The sequence below is a fragment of the Abrus precatorius genome, unplaced genomic scaffold, assembly GCF_003935025.1.
Source record: "Abrus precatorius isolate BTA unplaced genomic scaffold, Abrus_2018 Scaffold11, whole genome shotgun sequence".
NCBI classification, from domain to species: domain Eukaryota; kingdom Viridiplantae; phylum Streptophyta; class Magnoliopsida; order Fabales; family Fabaceae; genus Abrus; species Abrus precatorius.
This window is the reverse complement of record NW_020874303.1, coordinates 24557462-24572627: the sequence shown is the minus strand read 5'-3', so window position 1 is coordinate 24572627 and position 15166 is coordinate 24557462. Positions and strand designations below refer to the sequence as shown.

At 24.0% G+C, this 15166-nt stretch overlaps 2 protein-coding genes across 2 annotated transcripts; both read right to left on the bottom strand.

The window, feature by feature from the left end:
* Positions 1 to 4011: 4011 nt before the first annotated feature.
* LOC113855890 (O-acyltransferase WSD1-like) lies at positions 4012 to 7149 on the bottom strand. The gene is made up of 5 exons (XM_027487521.1): positions 6964 to 7149; positions 6308 to 6883; positions 5480 to 5833; positions 5180 to 5317; positions 4012 to 4167 (listed from the first exon to the last, which is right to left on the bottom strand). The coding sequence occupies exons 1-5, from the start codon at positions 7147 to 7149 to the stop codon at positions 4012 to 4014; spliced, it is 1410 nt and encodes a 469-aa protein (XP_027343322.1).
* A 4039-nt stretch (positions 7150 to 11188) lies between these two features.
* Positions 11189 to 11551, bottom strand: LOC113855889 (protein RALF-like 4). Its single transcript, XM_027487520.1, has one exon. The coding sequence runs from the start codon at positions 11549 to 11551 to the stop codon at positions 11189 to 11191; it is 363 nt and encodes a 120-aa protein (XP_027343321.1).
* Between the last annotated feature and the right edge of the window lie 3615 nt (positions 11552 to 15166).

Below are 15166 nucleotides of genomic sequence, written 5' to 3'. Positions count from 1 at the left end.
AAGATAACTAATTCAACAAAAATAATAAAAAAACATGTAATTAATATAGTATAATGTATCAATCAAATATTTTAATACAATTAATCAATAAAAAATGAAGTAATTATTATTTTTTAAATTTTAAATTTCATAAATGAGTTTTTTTATTACTATTTTAATTTTATTTTTGTAATTGTATTATTTCAATATCCAATAAAATAGAACAAAATTATAATTAAAATTATATAAGTAATAATTTTCTATTAAATGAAATCAAAATAAATAAAATATCAAATTTAATCTTTTGATTTTATTTCTCTCTAAATACCTATTTAATAAGCTTAGATAATCAGTTTGTTTAGTATAAAAATTGTAAAATATTTCAAATTGCAAAAACACAGTAACACTTCTTAAATTATATTTTTATTTTAAATTTTAAATTAAGATAGTATATCCATATATCCAAATCAAAATTTTAAATTAAAATGTGTATTATAATATTGAAAGAAAAATGAGTTAAAGAATTTGTTTTATTATTATTTTTAGATAAAAATTATAAATTAATTTAGTTTTTACTCTTATTATTTTAATGTTATCTTAAAATTTTCATTTGTTCATAGATCTAATTATATAGAACAAAAATATACATTTATAAAATAGAACTTTCAAACTTAATTTTAGTATAATTACAAAATACAAAAATTATTCAAACAAAATTTAAAAAATTAGTAATTTATAATTAATAATATTAAATTAATTAAAAAATAGGGTAAGAAAAATATTAAAAAAGTAAAATTTATAATTTTAGATGATTTATTATTTAAATAATTATAATAAAATAAAATAGTATAATAATTATATAAAATAAAATATTTTGTTACTTATTAGCCGGAACACTATGTCCCAAAACTTGAATCCTTTATCCTGTTATCTACTTTTATCAACATTCAATCTTTATTAGTAATAGGAGTTTGCGGTTGTTGGGAAGTGAGTTTGCTTAGGTATCCTAACCAGAATTCAATATTTCCTCTCTTGAATCTGGCTTTAAATTCAATTGCAGCTATTCCACATAATCCCTTCACTTTTAATTTTTTCCTTCCTCATCAATCACCCAAGTTTTAATTTATTTCATTACCTTTCTATTTGTTTAAATGTTTTTATTAGTCGCTAAATCTGTCATTAAGCATTAGCTACCATACATTTAGCGACCCAACATTATTAGTCAGAAAATCAATTACTAATTAGTTTAGCGACTGCAAATTTTTTATTAATGACTGAAAAATCAAACACAAATAAATATTTTTCTTGTAGTATGACTAAATTAAAATCTCATGATATATGTACGAGTTTTTTTTTAACTAAACATGAAAAAATAAAATTGATAAATAAAGAAAAGTGCTAATTTACATGTTTGGTCTAAATTGTTTAAGAAGATATTTTTAAAAAAATTAAAATTCTTGAGAAGTTTTATAATTATACTTTTGAAAAAAAACGATTATCTAACATTCTAAGATAAAGTCAAACATATTTATAATATTTTTAAAAATCACAATTCTCAGAAAGTACAATTTTTAATAAATGGAATATAAAACAATTTACATACCACATGTCTACTTGAAGGTTGGTACACATACCAGTGATCAGCATTCGTCAAATATTAGTCTCCATGAATTTGTGTGGATATCATAGGTCCATTAACTGTTCCATGATCCAAGACAATTAGATTCGGATCATGTCAAATGTAATTTTAAATCTATTAATTGAAATATATTATTTAATAAAATTTAATAGCACATCAAGATTAATTAAGAAAATGACACAATATGCTATCACTCCATTAACTGTTCCATGATCCAAGACAATTAGATGAGGATCATGTCAAATGTAATTTTAAATCTATTAATTGAAATATATTATTTAATAAAATTTAATAGCACATTAAGATTAATTAAGAAAATGACACAATATGCTATCAACTGTGATTCCAATTTCATGATCCAATACGTGCATTGATAAGACTATAACTACTCCATTCTGTGGTTCGTATCAGGTCATTTCTTTATTAATATATTTTTGAAGATATAATATTTAATATAATTTTAATTATTAATGAAATTTTATTAAAAAATATATGTCTCACTCTTAATTTAATAACTCTCATTTATAATTTATTAATTTTCATTTATATTTTTATCATTTTCAATAACTATTAACTAATAAAAAAAACATGTTAATTATACTTAAACTTTTATGATTTTCAAAAAATATGTGTTATTAAAAAGAAAAGCAAATACAATCGATCATAACTTTAAGGATGGTCAAATAAAATAAAATATTGTATTTCAAAAATTATAAATTTAAATTTTTACTATTTTTGTTAAAATGGGACAGATATAGCTCATGTAAATACTTCGAGCTTTACTTTTCTTACCTTCAAATGAAACGTAATTTCCTCTTCTAAAAAATATATTTAAATATTAATTAATTATATATATATATATATTGCTTGATAATTCTTTAATAATTTAAAGACTTGATTATATTATTTTATTATTATGCGTACAATTTTAAAATCTAAATTTTTTTAATTGATTAAATGTCATTATTTTTAAAGTTTGATAAACTCATTTTTTATTTTTTTTTATCTAAAATACTTAAACTATTATTTATACTCAAACTTTTAATAAACTAAATCAATTTATTTGTTTTAATTTTTCTTTTCTTCCAAACACACTAATCCAAACTTCAATTAACATATAGAATTTTTTTAAAAAAAACTTCAAACTCTAATCTTACATTTATTTATTTTTTAAATTTTATCAATATTTCACTAAATTTTATACTGGTAAACTGATAATTTTATTCTATATACTGAAGTTTATCATTAAATATTCAAATATTCAAACCAAAAATAAAGTTAATAATAAACTAAATTTACATAATTCTAAAAATAAAAAAAATAATCTTAATTGACTAAACAACTTAAAAAAATTTAAATCACACGTACGTAAATCAAACTAAAAAATTATTAATAATGCAATTAAATAAAATTCAAAACAACAAATATATTAAACTGTTATTCCTTTCACCAATTTCTTCAACTATAGCTTAGTAAGAACATAGTTTCATGATTCATTAAATAATAACGTAACAAATGTATAATTGGCATGTGACTTGATGATGTTAAACTATCACTTAACAAAATCAACAGTACAAAATAAATAAAAAATGACGTGCCAATTTTAAAAAATAACTTTCTATCAGAAATTTTGTTTTGCACTTTATAATAATGAGAGATCGATTTACATATTTAAACCTTGGAGACTATTTTAAACATAAGTGAAACATTAAGAGGGTAATGCCCATTTTTTTCTTATAGTTATGTAAAAGTATGATATATTAAATGGCATTTTACGTACCCGTGTCGATATATATTTTTCTAATTTTCTCTATTTATAATTAGTGTGTGCGTAACATATATTTTTAAGCTTATTAAAAATGAAGTAATTTAATTGTTGCTATTTAAATAAGAAATTAGAATAACTATAAAAAATTTGAAAAGGTTTAAAGATAATAAAATTTATGAATAAGCAAAGCATCTAAATCTGAACTTCAATTTCTCTTAAAATTTCACACAACTGTAGCATTAACATATATTACAAATAAAAATAGCACCTTTATAAAAATAAATGTTCAACTTTATTATTCATATATAACAACAGTACATGAGTCGGAATACATTACTATCACGCACACATCAAATATCACAAATCACCATGTAAACACTTATCTCTTCCCACGGTGATTCATTATTTTTCTTCTTGTTAATTTATTTTCCATTGTAACATGTGACCCCACTCTTATCTTTTTGTCATATTCCTTAAAATCCAAAGAAAAGGTGGTCAAACTCATTCAATCTGCAATGCTACTTTTCTCCCAACGCAACCAATTATACTATGAAATATTTCAAATTAAAATTAAAACGAGACAACATTGAAGTTCAAGATTCTAGCTTTTGATCTGATCTATAATTTAGTTTTTAGTAGCAACATTTCTTGCTGCTTCCAGCATCATCTCCAGAGAAGTTTCGAAAGATGACTTGAGTTGGCGTTCATCTATGAACTCTTTCTCTACTCCAAACCCAACTCGTATACATCCCACGTAACTTGTTATAGTCACCGTAATACTCTGTAAATTCATTAACAAAAAAGAAAAAAAAATTGCCATATTAGTGAATAGGACGTATAATTTAGAAAACTTTATGCACACATGTAATAGTTTACAAGTGCTTAATCATGCATTAAATGCTAGTTGAATAATAGCACAAATTGAAAAGATTAAACACACTGGTATAAAACTTTGTTATCTAAAAGAACTTCTCTGCGAAGCATACACTCAAAGCTTGGAAAGGAAAATTGGCAGCTCAACCAGCTCTCTCCTGAAGGGAAAAAAATTCTTAACAGAAGTTATGTGAAAAAAATAAGGGTAAATTATATTTTATTCCCTTATAATATTACAAATTCCCATAGTACCTCGTTTTTTTATTAAATTTTCTTATAATTTTTTTTGTCACTTAAACCTTTTATAATATCATTTAGTCTCGTAAGAAAATTTATTGGCAGAAAAGAATAAAAGAAAAAGATAAATTTAGAAAGTATAAAATTATAAAAGAGTAAGATGTAATTTATCTTTAAAATAATATATTTTGTGCCATTGTAATATTTACTAAAAAAATATTATTTGATGAATATATAACTTACATGGACATGGTTTATACAATAATCAATCCCTTAGAGGATGATGAAGAGGCGTTACTCGATCTTTTAATTGAACCAGGCCTACACCGTGAAATTACATTTGAATATTTATAATTTTCACTAGACATTTTAGAATTTTTCATTTTTCAAAATGTTTCAGTCATTTTCTAAAAGTATGAAAATTTGAAAATAATGTTTATAATTTTTTTTGTAAAATATATATTTTTCACTTAAAAATACAAAAATCATATGGAGAGGAGGGAGGAGAGTTAAAAAGAAACATGAAGATTTATCTTCTAATACAATTACTGTTGTAAGGGAATTATTAAAAAATTAATGCTTAAAGAGGTGTCAGTAAATAAAGGAAATTACTATTGTTCTCACTGGCATGATTATGAACATGAATGAGATCCATGTACCATAAAAGAAAAGAGAACACACACCTGCGATAAACCAACGGTCATAAAGTATATGCCTTTGATAGGATGATTAACCAAAGCCACTTGATCCACTGGTCCAACCATGTGTGAGATGCTTAAACTTGTATTATTCAATGTCTTGAATACGTGTTTTGCTGCAGCCTGCAATACCAAAGTAAATAACACCAAACAAGGACAAATTTTTTGTTAGTGTAATTTTTATGTTCAACGTTGTATTTGCTTTATTAAGTTTTTGAAAACTAGAGTTAATTAGTTTAGTAAAATCTCTAGTAATTAAAAAAAGAAGACGATGATTCTACAAACCTCTGGGCCATTGATTTGGTTCACCAAGCGCAAAAGCAAGTCAGTTAGTGGTACTTCAGCCAAAGAATTTCTTTTCCTAGTGATACTTTTGTTGGCTTCTGACACAAACTCAAGTGGGTTTAAAGAACGAGCATCACTTAATTTGGGAATTGGAACATGCATGAAGTGGAATCGATTCCCCCATGGAGCCTCGTTGGTATGAAGCATCTCCTTCACTGGTTTGTAAGCTCTGATTTTTCTAGTATTCAGCAGCACCAATGCTGTAGCCTTTGCTTTGCTTGATTTATGGTTCATTGCTCCCATGTATAGTTGAATAGCCAAGAAAATTACACCAACCAAGACATCATTTACGCTCTACAATCAGACAAAAATAAGGTAAGATCTTTATATCAAATATTTTTATTATTATTAGCTTGACTTGTACATTTTTTAAAAATTCTTTAATTTCTTTTATGCTTGACTTTTTTTTTATTTAACGCTTTTGTATTTTTTTAATATATCCAATTAAAATATACATAGGTTATTTAATGTTAATGTATTTTACTTAAAAACAACGAGAAATGCTAACAATATATCTTTTAATGTAATTTTTTAAAATTTTAATTATTGATTAAAATTAAGTAAATTATATAAATTTCACCCTTTCATTCTTAATTTAATATTTTCTCTTATATTTTTATCTTTTAATAAATTTTAATTAACAATTAAAAATGTTTTATTAAGACTGTGTTAAGAAAATGTTTGTAAAAGCAAAACAAATCACCGTTCTAAATGAAATTTTCAAGCTAGTTCCATTCAAATGCAGCAAAAACTAATGAATGAACGTACCACATTCAACTTATGTTTGACTTCTTTGATGGCTTCCAAAGAGAGAGAAACATTTGAGATAGCCATAGGCCGAAACCCAACATCTTTACGCCCTGACCTTATTGGTGTTTGATCATCTGCAATCAAGCTATCTTTTAACACATTCCACCCAAAATCAAATACACTCTTACATACCATAGACACTGTTTGAGGTAACATTTTTAGCTTGGTTATTGTGGTACTTTTTGATTTCACTGAACTTGGCCTTGAAGGAAATTTTACGGGAATAGAAGGATTGTTAGCATTTTGTACACATGAAAGCAACGTTGTCATGAAAGAGTAGCCATCTCCAAGTGCATGATGGAGCTTAAATATAAATGTTCCAGCGGCATTACTCGTTGGATACTTAATTATATGCATTTCCCAAAGTGGTTTATAAAGTGATAACTGTTCCATAGCTATTTTTGACATGTATTGATCAAGGTACTCATCATATAATTTAAGTGGCGTGATGGTTGTAAATGTGGGAGTCTTGATGTGTTCTTTGAGATTAACATGAACTTCTTTCCATCCCTTCTTTCCTTTCTTGTCCACAACCTGTTCAAATTCAGTAAAGAAATGGTATGATTTAGAACATACCCACTTAACAAGAATTCACCATTATATTAAGAATTTACCAAGACAGAAGAGAAGCGCCTGCTGATGGGAAGGAACATGTCCTCAAGCAAAGGCATGACTCTTGAGTCATCAATTGGAATCTCAGATTCCATAACACCAAGAACGAATACATTTATCACAGAGCTGCTAAAGTAATCCGCCATAGGACTTAGAGGCATTGAAACATCCTCCTCAAATTGATTCATTTTCTTTTTTTTGCTAATTCGTCTGCAAAACAAGGAAGGCGCGAGTCTTTTCCTCAGGTAAGCGATCGTATTTATAAGCCTTATTTATGAAAAATAATTTTTTTAATTGCTTGTCACTGTACTAATAAATCCAAAAGGGCTTATATTTTTTTTAAAATATCTCAAATATTAACTAATATTTATGCTCCCTATGTATCATTTAAAGGATTTTATACAAATTAAAAAATTCAATTAATTTTTTTATTTTTAATTTTAATTTTTTATTATATCTCTATTATTTATTGACTGATTAATAACATATGATATTATAAATTTTAAATGTCACCTACCAGTTTATAATAATGTTAAAACTTAAAATTTATTCTATTATTCTAATTATCAAAGAGAGAAAAAAGCAAAACGTTTCATTAATGTCAAAATAAGTGAAAACAAAACGTTATTTTTTCCAATAAACAAAAACACATAAATATAGAATATTAAAAAAAATTCATTATATGACTATACATTAAAAATTTTAATTGCTATTATTAAGAATTATTATTATACAACGATTAATTAAATATAGACAATTGTTTAAAGAATATTTTGAATAAAAATAAGTTAATGCAATAATGCGTTGTTGAGAGACTAAAACGCTAAATATTATAGAACTTTTTTTTTTCTTTTCAAAACGTCACTTATTAAAAAACAGAAAAAGTATTTTTTAAGATCACTAACATTCACTTTTTCTCTTTATTATACGTATTTAATATAATATTAATAGTTATAATTATTCTGCATAAAAGTAGTAAAAAAGTATAGAACACACTTTTAATTTGTAAAACCATAAAAATTATATATTTTTTTTTAAATTTCACAAAACAACACTTCTCTAGCATTACTTTAAAATTATTATTTTGAATATATATATATATATATATATATAATTTGTATTAATAATATTACATGTTATACTTTTAATATTCTTTTAATTATTATCTTAAAACAATATTAATGAAACTGTTAAAAACGCATATTAAATAAGTGTACATGAATTAATTAATTAAATGTCTAGTCGAAACCTAATTTTGAAAAATTGTCTGGTCAACTGCCTCAACTTTGTCGCACATCCCAAACGTATCGCATCTTATCCAATCGAGAACACGTTTTAAGAAAGAAAAGAAAAACTTTGCATGTACCATTTGTGACTACCCGAGAGGGATGTTTCTAAGATCTTTCTGTTGCTATAAAAAATGTTAAAAATTAAATTTCCGGTATAAATAATTTACTTGAATATTTCATTTTTTAAAAAAGGGTTAAATTTACTAAATCTATAATAATATAATATTATAAATATATTTAAAATTTGATACAAGATCAGTTTAACTTGTTTAAGAGTTCTTAGGCTGTAAACTCCGTTAATTAAAAAAAAAGAGAGAGAAAGAAAGAGATACCGGTTTAAGAGAGAGGATGCTAACGCATATGTTTTAGCTCTCCTCCATTTTCAAGATTTCAATTTCCACGCACATCTGTGTATACATGGGAAAAAATAATATTACATTAATATAAATTATATTCACTATTAAATTATTTAATAATTTAATTCTAAATTTAAAAGTTTTAATATCATAAATCATATTTACAAGATTTTAGATTAATTTAAAATTATTTAATTCCTTATTCATATTTATTATATACTTTTAAAATATATAAAAATAAATATCATTTAAAAATATTTTTATATTTATTCAATTTTGATAAACTTTGGCACAAATAATTTAAGTAATTAATAATTATAATTTAACAATTAAATTAATAATTATTTTTTATATTTCGTTTATTGACGGTGTAAAAATATAAATCAATGTAATTTGAATATATAATACATACTTTATATTGTAAAGATAGAACTCTTATTTGTTTTTTTTTTTTTTAAAAAAAAACTCTTATTACTTAGCTTCTTAAAAAACTATCTTATTTAGACTTGCATTTAGGTTAAGTCGACTGAACGATATAATTTTAAATTTTTTTTATACATGTTATTTTTCATGATAATTTTTAAAGTTAAAAATGTTCTATTATTAGTATTTAGCTATAAATAGTTAAGTTTTAAAATAAAAAAGTTAAGCTTGTTTGTATATATTTTTATATTTGTTAATCATTTCTTTTATTTTACTGTATCTGTAGCAATTTTTCATTACTAATATTTATTAGAGAGATTAATATATACTATTTTGGTTTTTTCTTAGCATAAACATATAATGTAGACTAATTTTAAAAATCTGTTAATAATTTGTTTAGTATCTCAGAAACAATTTTTTATTTTAAATACTTCTTAGGATCTTGATATATTCTATTTTAATATTTTTTTAACATACACTGTGGAGTATTTTTATATAAAATTTTTATTTTAATATAAATTGTACAATATCTTTAAAATATTATATCTACAATTTTTTTATATTTAAAAATGATAAACGTGTGGAATTTATAATACCTATTATAAAATTTATTTTTGTATTTTAAAATATATATGCAATACAAATTAGTGCATTGCACAAGTTATCACGCTAGTTTAATACATTGTTAACTGAAAATTAATGTTGAGTGGCAATATTATTAAATAAATAATAAATATTTTTAGTGCAAATATATATATATATATATATATATATATATATATATATATATATATATATATCGACATGCAAGAGATGTAACTTTTATAGCCTGTATATATGATAAATTATTATTGAATGATTTGTGACCACTCCTTATCCATGATCTGAGTCAATCATCTTGTAATATGAAGTAGAATTTTAATAATTTGTTTCTTATTAATTAAAAATATAACCACATGCTATGTAATAAGTTGTTAAAATGTGATCCTTGTGTAATATGTATTGGCTTGTGACTATGTTATTCTGCTTTTAAGGGTCGGTTTGTTAATTAGGATGAGATAATTATTATATATGTTATTAATCAAGGATTTGTAATTAATTTATCACATTACTTATGAATTAAAAGAGAAATGAAATGATAACAATTTTTTTTCTTTCCTCTCTCTTCTCTTTTTTATTCTCTCCTTTTTCTCTTTCTTTCTTGTCTCTATTTTTATATATTTTTAATATATTATAAATTTAAAAAAAATATTAAATTATTTATATGTTTTCTATAAATTAAAAATAAAATAATTTATAAAAAGTAAAAAATTAAAATTTTATTTAAAATAAACAAAAGAGTAATTTTATTATTTTTTACATATTTATGTCATATCTTCTCTTAAATTTATATCAAACATTAAATATGATAAAAATTTATTATGCTTTTATCTCATCATCTTCTTGTCTAACTCTTATCATATTCATCCTAATTCTATTATGCCACCCTACTTATTAATTGTTCTACCTAGTTTGACTCAAAAGAGGCCTAAATATTTATGGAAGAATACAAGAAAAGCACTACAATGAAACCATATCATGGAGATTCATCAAGGCTAAGCTATTAACCCTTGTCAAGTTGGAATATCACAGTGACATTCATTTATAACCTGTACAAAGAAACTATGAAAAGAGAAGTTGGCGTCTTAATAATGGAAAATTTGAGCAATGAAAAATCCAATTTTCACCGCTGTTCGTGAATATACAAAGGAACAACATAAACTATTATCGATGGCGTTCCAACAAGAAATAACATTCATGATTTTCTTAAGCAACAATATTAACATTATTTGCAAAATTCTTGATATGTCCACCTCATTTCCAATTATTTTTGGCTTGTCTAATTAATCCCCAACCTTTTAATTGTAACAGCAAGGGTGAGTTTTCAATACACTTAATTCTGCAAAATTAACGTGGAAAACACATGCAGAAGTTTTCAATACACTTAATTTTACGCAAAAAGAAAAACTCAACCTTGAAACTAATTTCACCTCTATTTTCAAACCCATTCCAAACATACCACAAAAAAGTTATTACCCCAATATAAATACTTCTCATATTCTAAAGTAAAGTCTAAAACATGAAAGGAAGAAAGAAAGAACAAATGTTACTTAAATTGCTCAGTCTGTAGATCTAGCACAATGGGTAATGGCACTACAGCCACGGCGATATGGATTAGCCTTTCCACGATTTTGACAATCATAGTAAGAATTTCCACGACGATTACATGGGGCACTGTCCTTTTTCAGAGCATCATAGCTTATGTACCTTCCGTTTTGAGCTAAGTTTCTTCTACTAATAGAAGACCCCATTGCCATTTCCTCTTCATGAGAACACTCTCCCAACAACCCATTGCATATCGGCGGTAGAGGAATACTTGAAAATTGTTTACGTCCCATATGCAAAATGGTGTGTGATTCCGATGACTTAGACACCATGGCCAATGTCATGGCAAAGAAAATTATCAAAACGAAATTACCCATGTACTAGAAGAATAATGATCTTGAGTTTAGAGATAGGTAAATGAGGGTGATGACTAATGAGAGCAATAGGCAATTTACTCAATTTAGATCTAACTTGTTTTAAGGTTGGCGTAACTTGTGTTATGTTATGTCCGTTTATTGCTCCCTATGTCATGACTTGAATAAGAAATCAAGTTTGAAAATAGTTAATTAGGTTAGTTTTAGTCTCTCAGTCAAATTCTCATACTATATAAGATGAGATCCAAACTAACTCAGAAATATTAGGGATTCCGTTTTAAGTTCTGTTATATATATAATGTAATTTAAAAATAGATGCCTTTATCTTCAAGTTGCTTGTATCAAACCCCAGAATATAGAACGAGTAGTGAGTTTCTGCGATGACAAGAACACAATTCAGTAAGTTGAAATATACAATTATCATAATAAAAAAGTTTATTATTGCATATTTTTATTATTTTATTTGGTTCAATTTTTATTATAAGATAGATAATCGTATTTAAATTGGGAATATCCATAATAAAATAAAACTAACCTTTTTGGGAATGATTGTTTTATGCATAAACTTTTGAATATGATCGAAACATTAAATGAAATTATACATATATTTACATGAACGCACAACCATTAATAAACGTAGAAGTCATCAAAGTAAATGTTAGTGTGTACACAACCTTTTCAAGTAAAAGATGAAAAATATAGACTAAAAGAAAATTACAGAAAAGTATAAAGGATACAATAATAAAAATAATTGATTCCAAAAAATTAACTTAAACTTTAATTAAAACAAAAATTTTAAAAATAGTAAATGCTATTCTTTACAATATTGTAAATTAAGACATTATACCACTTTTAAGAAAAATAGACTATGCTATAATAATATGTAGAGATAGACAACGAATTAAGCAAATTCCTTATATGGTATTTGAAAGTTTTTTTTCCTCTTAAACTACCTCTTAATGGTTGCTAATATCCTTAGATACCTTCTAATTCCGGACACACAAATCCTTCTCAATAGTATTTTACTTTTCTTTTATTAATTAGTTTTTTGTGCAAAATTTTTTATAAAAAAAAACCCATTACAAAATTTATCGACGGGGCCATCACAATACACTAAAACCAAAAAATAACAATCTCAACAAGGAATAGATGCCCATGCAAAAATTCTCCAGAAACCAAATGGATCCACATCCACCATAAAAGGCCCATTAGCAACAAAACTAAACAAAGCAACTGAAGAACAAAACCACTACAAAAAAAGTGCAAAAGGCAACTCTTACTACAATCCTGGGCTTCAGTTTTTTGGGTTTTCTCATCGGATAAGTGACTAGCTACTTATTTTTTTCTCTTATATTTATGATCACATTTTAATAAGTCTATTTAAGGACAGAAAAAAGAAAAGCCCATCCTTACTTTATCTGGGAATTTTGGGGGGAAATTAAAACAAAAATATTAAAGTGGTGTAAAAAGAATATATATATATATATATATATATATATATATATATATATATTGCTAGGTAGATTGATTAACAGATAAAGTTGAAAAATAAAACTGTTCATTTATTCTAAGAAAGATTGACAATGAGAGATATATGAAAATGGATTCTTATTCTCTCTTCTTAACGCTATCAGACAACGACATATAAACAAACGAATTACGTGCCTTATTGTTTGTTTCATTTGGAATGATGAATATTTAGAGAATAACTACATTTCAATTGAAGCATATCGTAGACCGATGCTATTTTTCTACGTCTTTCCATTCTTTTTTATCCTAAACGTAATACTGCTTTTATTTATGAGAAATTATTATTATTATTATTTAAGTATAACAATATTTTTTAAAATGTATTATTTTTATATTATTATTTATTATAAAATTTGTGTTAAGAAATTACTTTTATTTAAAAAATTGGATTTATTTATTTATTTAATGTATATAACGAACCAATTTATTATTTAAGATTATAAATTTTTATAATATAATATAAATTTATATTATATAACTACTTTTTCTTAATTTTAATAAATAAAATATTTATTTTTTATAAATAGAAAAAATAGCGAACAAATAAAGTTTTTATTGTATCACAGAATTTTAGCTCTGGCCACATCATCGTAATTTGTTGGGATGCTTAAATGATTTTTTTAACCTTATAAGTTGTTGATCTTTTAATTAATAGAAGCACGTTATGTGATATTATTATAATAAGATTCTATTATGAACTGTGTCGTTATCTATTAAATAATTGCAATTCAATTATTTCAACAAGCCTAATTGTTAACATATCATGAAAAAATATAAAAATAAAATAAAAGAAAAGGTTAAATAATGCGATTAATTTAAAATTACGAATTTAAGTTTTAATTTATATTTTAAAATATCAATATTTTATTAAAAATAAAATCAAAATACATCAAGTTTTAATAAACTTATAAGTATTAAATTTATAATAAATTATAATAGAATAGATGAATTTAATTAAATACTCTTTTATTGTTAATTTATTTTGAAGCAAAATTATTTTTAAATAATAAGTATTTACTTTTTTAATATAATAACATATTTATTTATATTAACTTATATTTGTGATGATTATACTAGTCAAATTCATTAAAATTTATAGTGATTCAGCGATTCCTAACAAAAATTAACTTTCTTTTCTGTCTAAAATATCAAATTCAATTTTGATATTTCTAATAATAAGACTCCTTTTTTGTTATTCCCTTAACATTTAATAGCGTGTAAAGAAGGGGGTTCAACAGTTTTACAAACACTAATAATACTAAAAATTAAATTAAAAAATTAAGGTTTACAAAGAATCATAAAAGATTCAAAATATTATTATCAATCTTAATTTGTTTATTCTCAGTCCCTATGATTAAAAAAAAATTCAATTCCTAAGAAATAAGAAATAAATTCTTAATTTCTTCCTTAAAAGCATGTTATTTTTAGATTTCATGAAGATGCTTTTAGGAATCATACATTAAGTCTGTGCTTTTGCTCTAATCCTGTTAAGAGAGTTCTTGATGAATTACTAATAGCATGGAACCCTCAAAACTTTTATTTTTTTATTTTTTATGTTTAAATAGACTTGAGTTTTATTATTGTATGAAGCTTTAAAAACAAACTAGTACAAAACATGGTCTATGTTTTGAAACATTGCATGACAATGTTCTTTCTTGGAATGAGATCTTTCAAATCCTAACGACAGGTGCAAACATGACTGTGTTATTCTGGCGAACAATGTTCTTTTCTAACCCCACTTTTTTATGCTTTCTTTGGGACTTAAACTTATCAATGCTCTTCTTTTAAATCCTCATATTTTAGCTGTCAGAGTACTACCTACACACCAAATGCCTAGAAAATAATAAGTTAAACTAAAACAAATAAAAATGTATGATAAACTTAACCTAAAATGTATAATTATAAATAAATTTAATGCTAAATAGGACTATAAACCGGTATATATTATATATTCCTAAATATTTTTTCTCATTCAAGGGTTCATTCTTAACTATGAAAATAATAAAAATCTAATTCAATTATTATTTTGAGATAGAATCACCTTTCAATTTATTAATGTTAACTTTTATACATCTTAGATTAATTAGA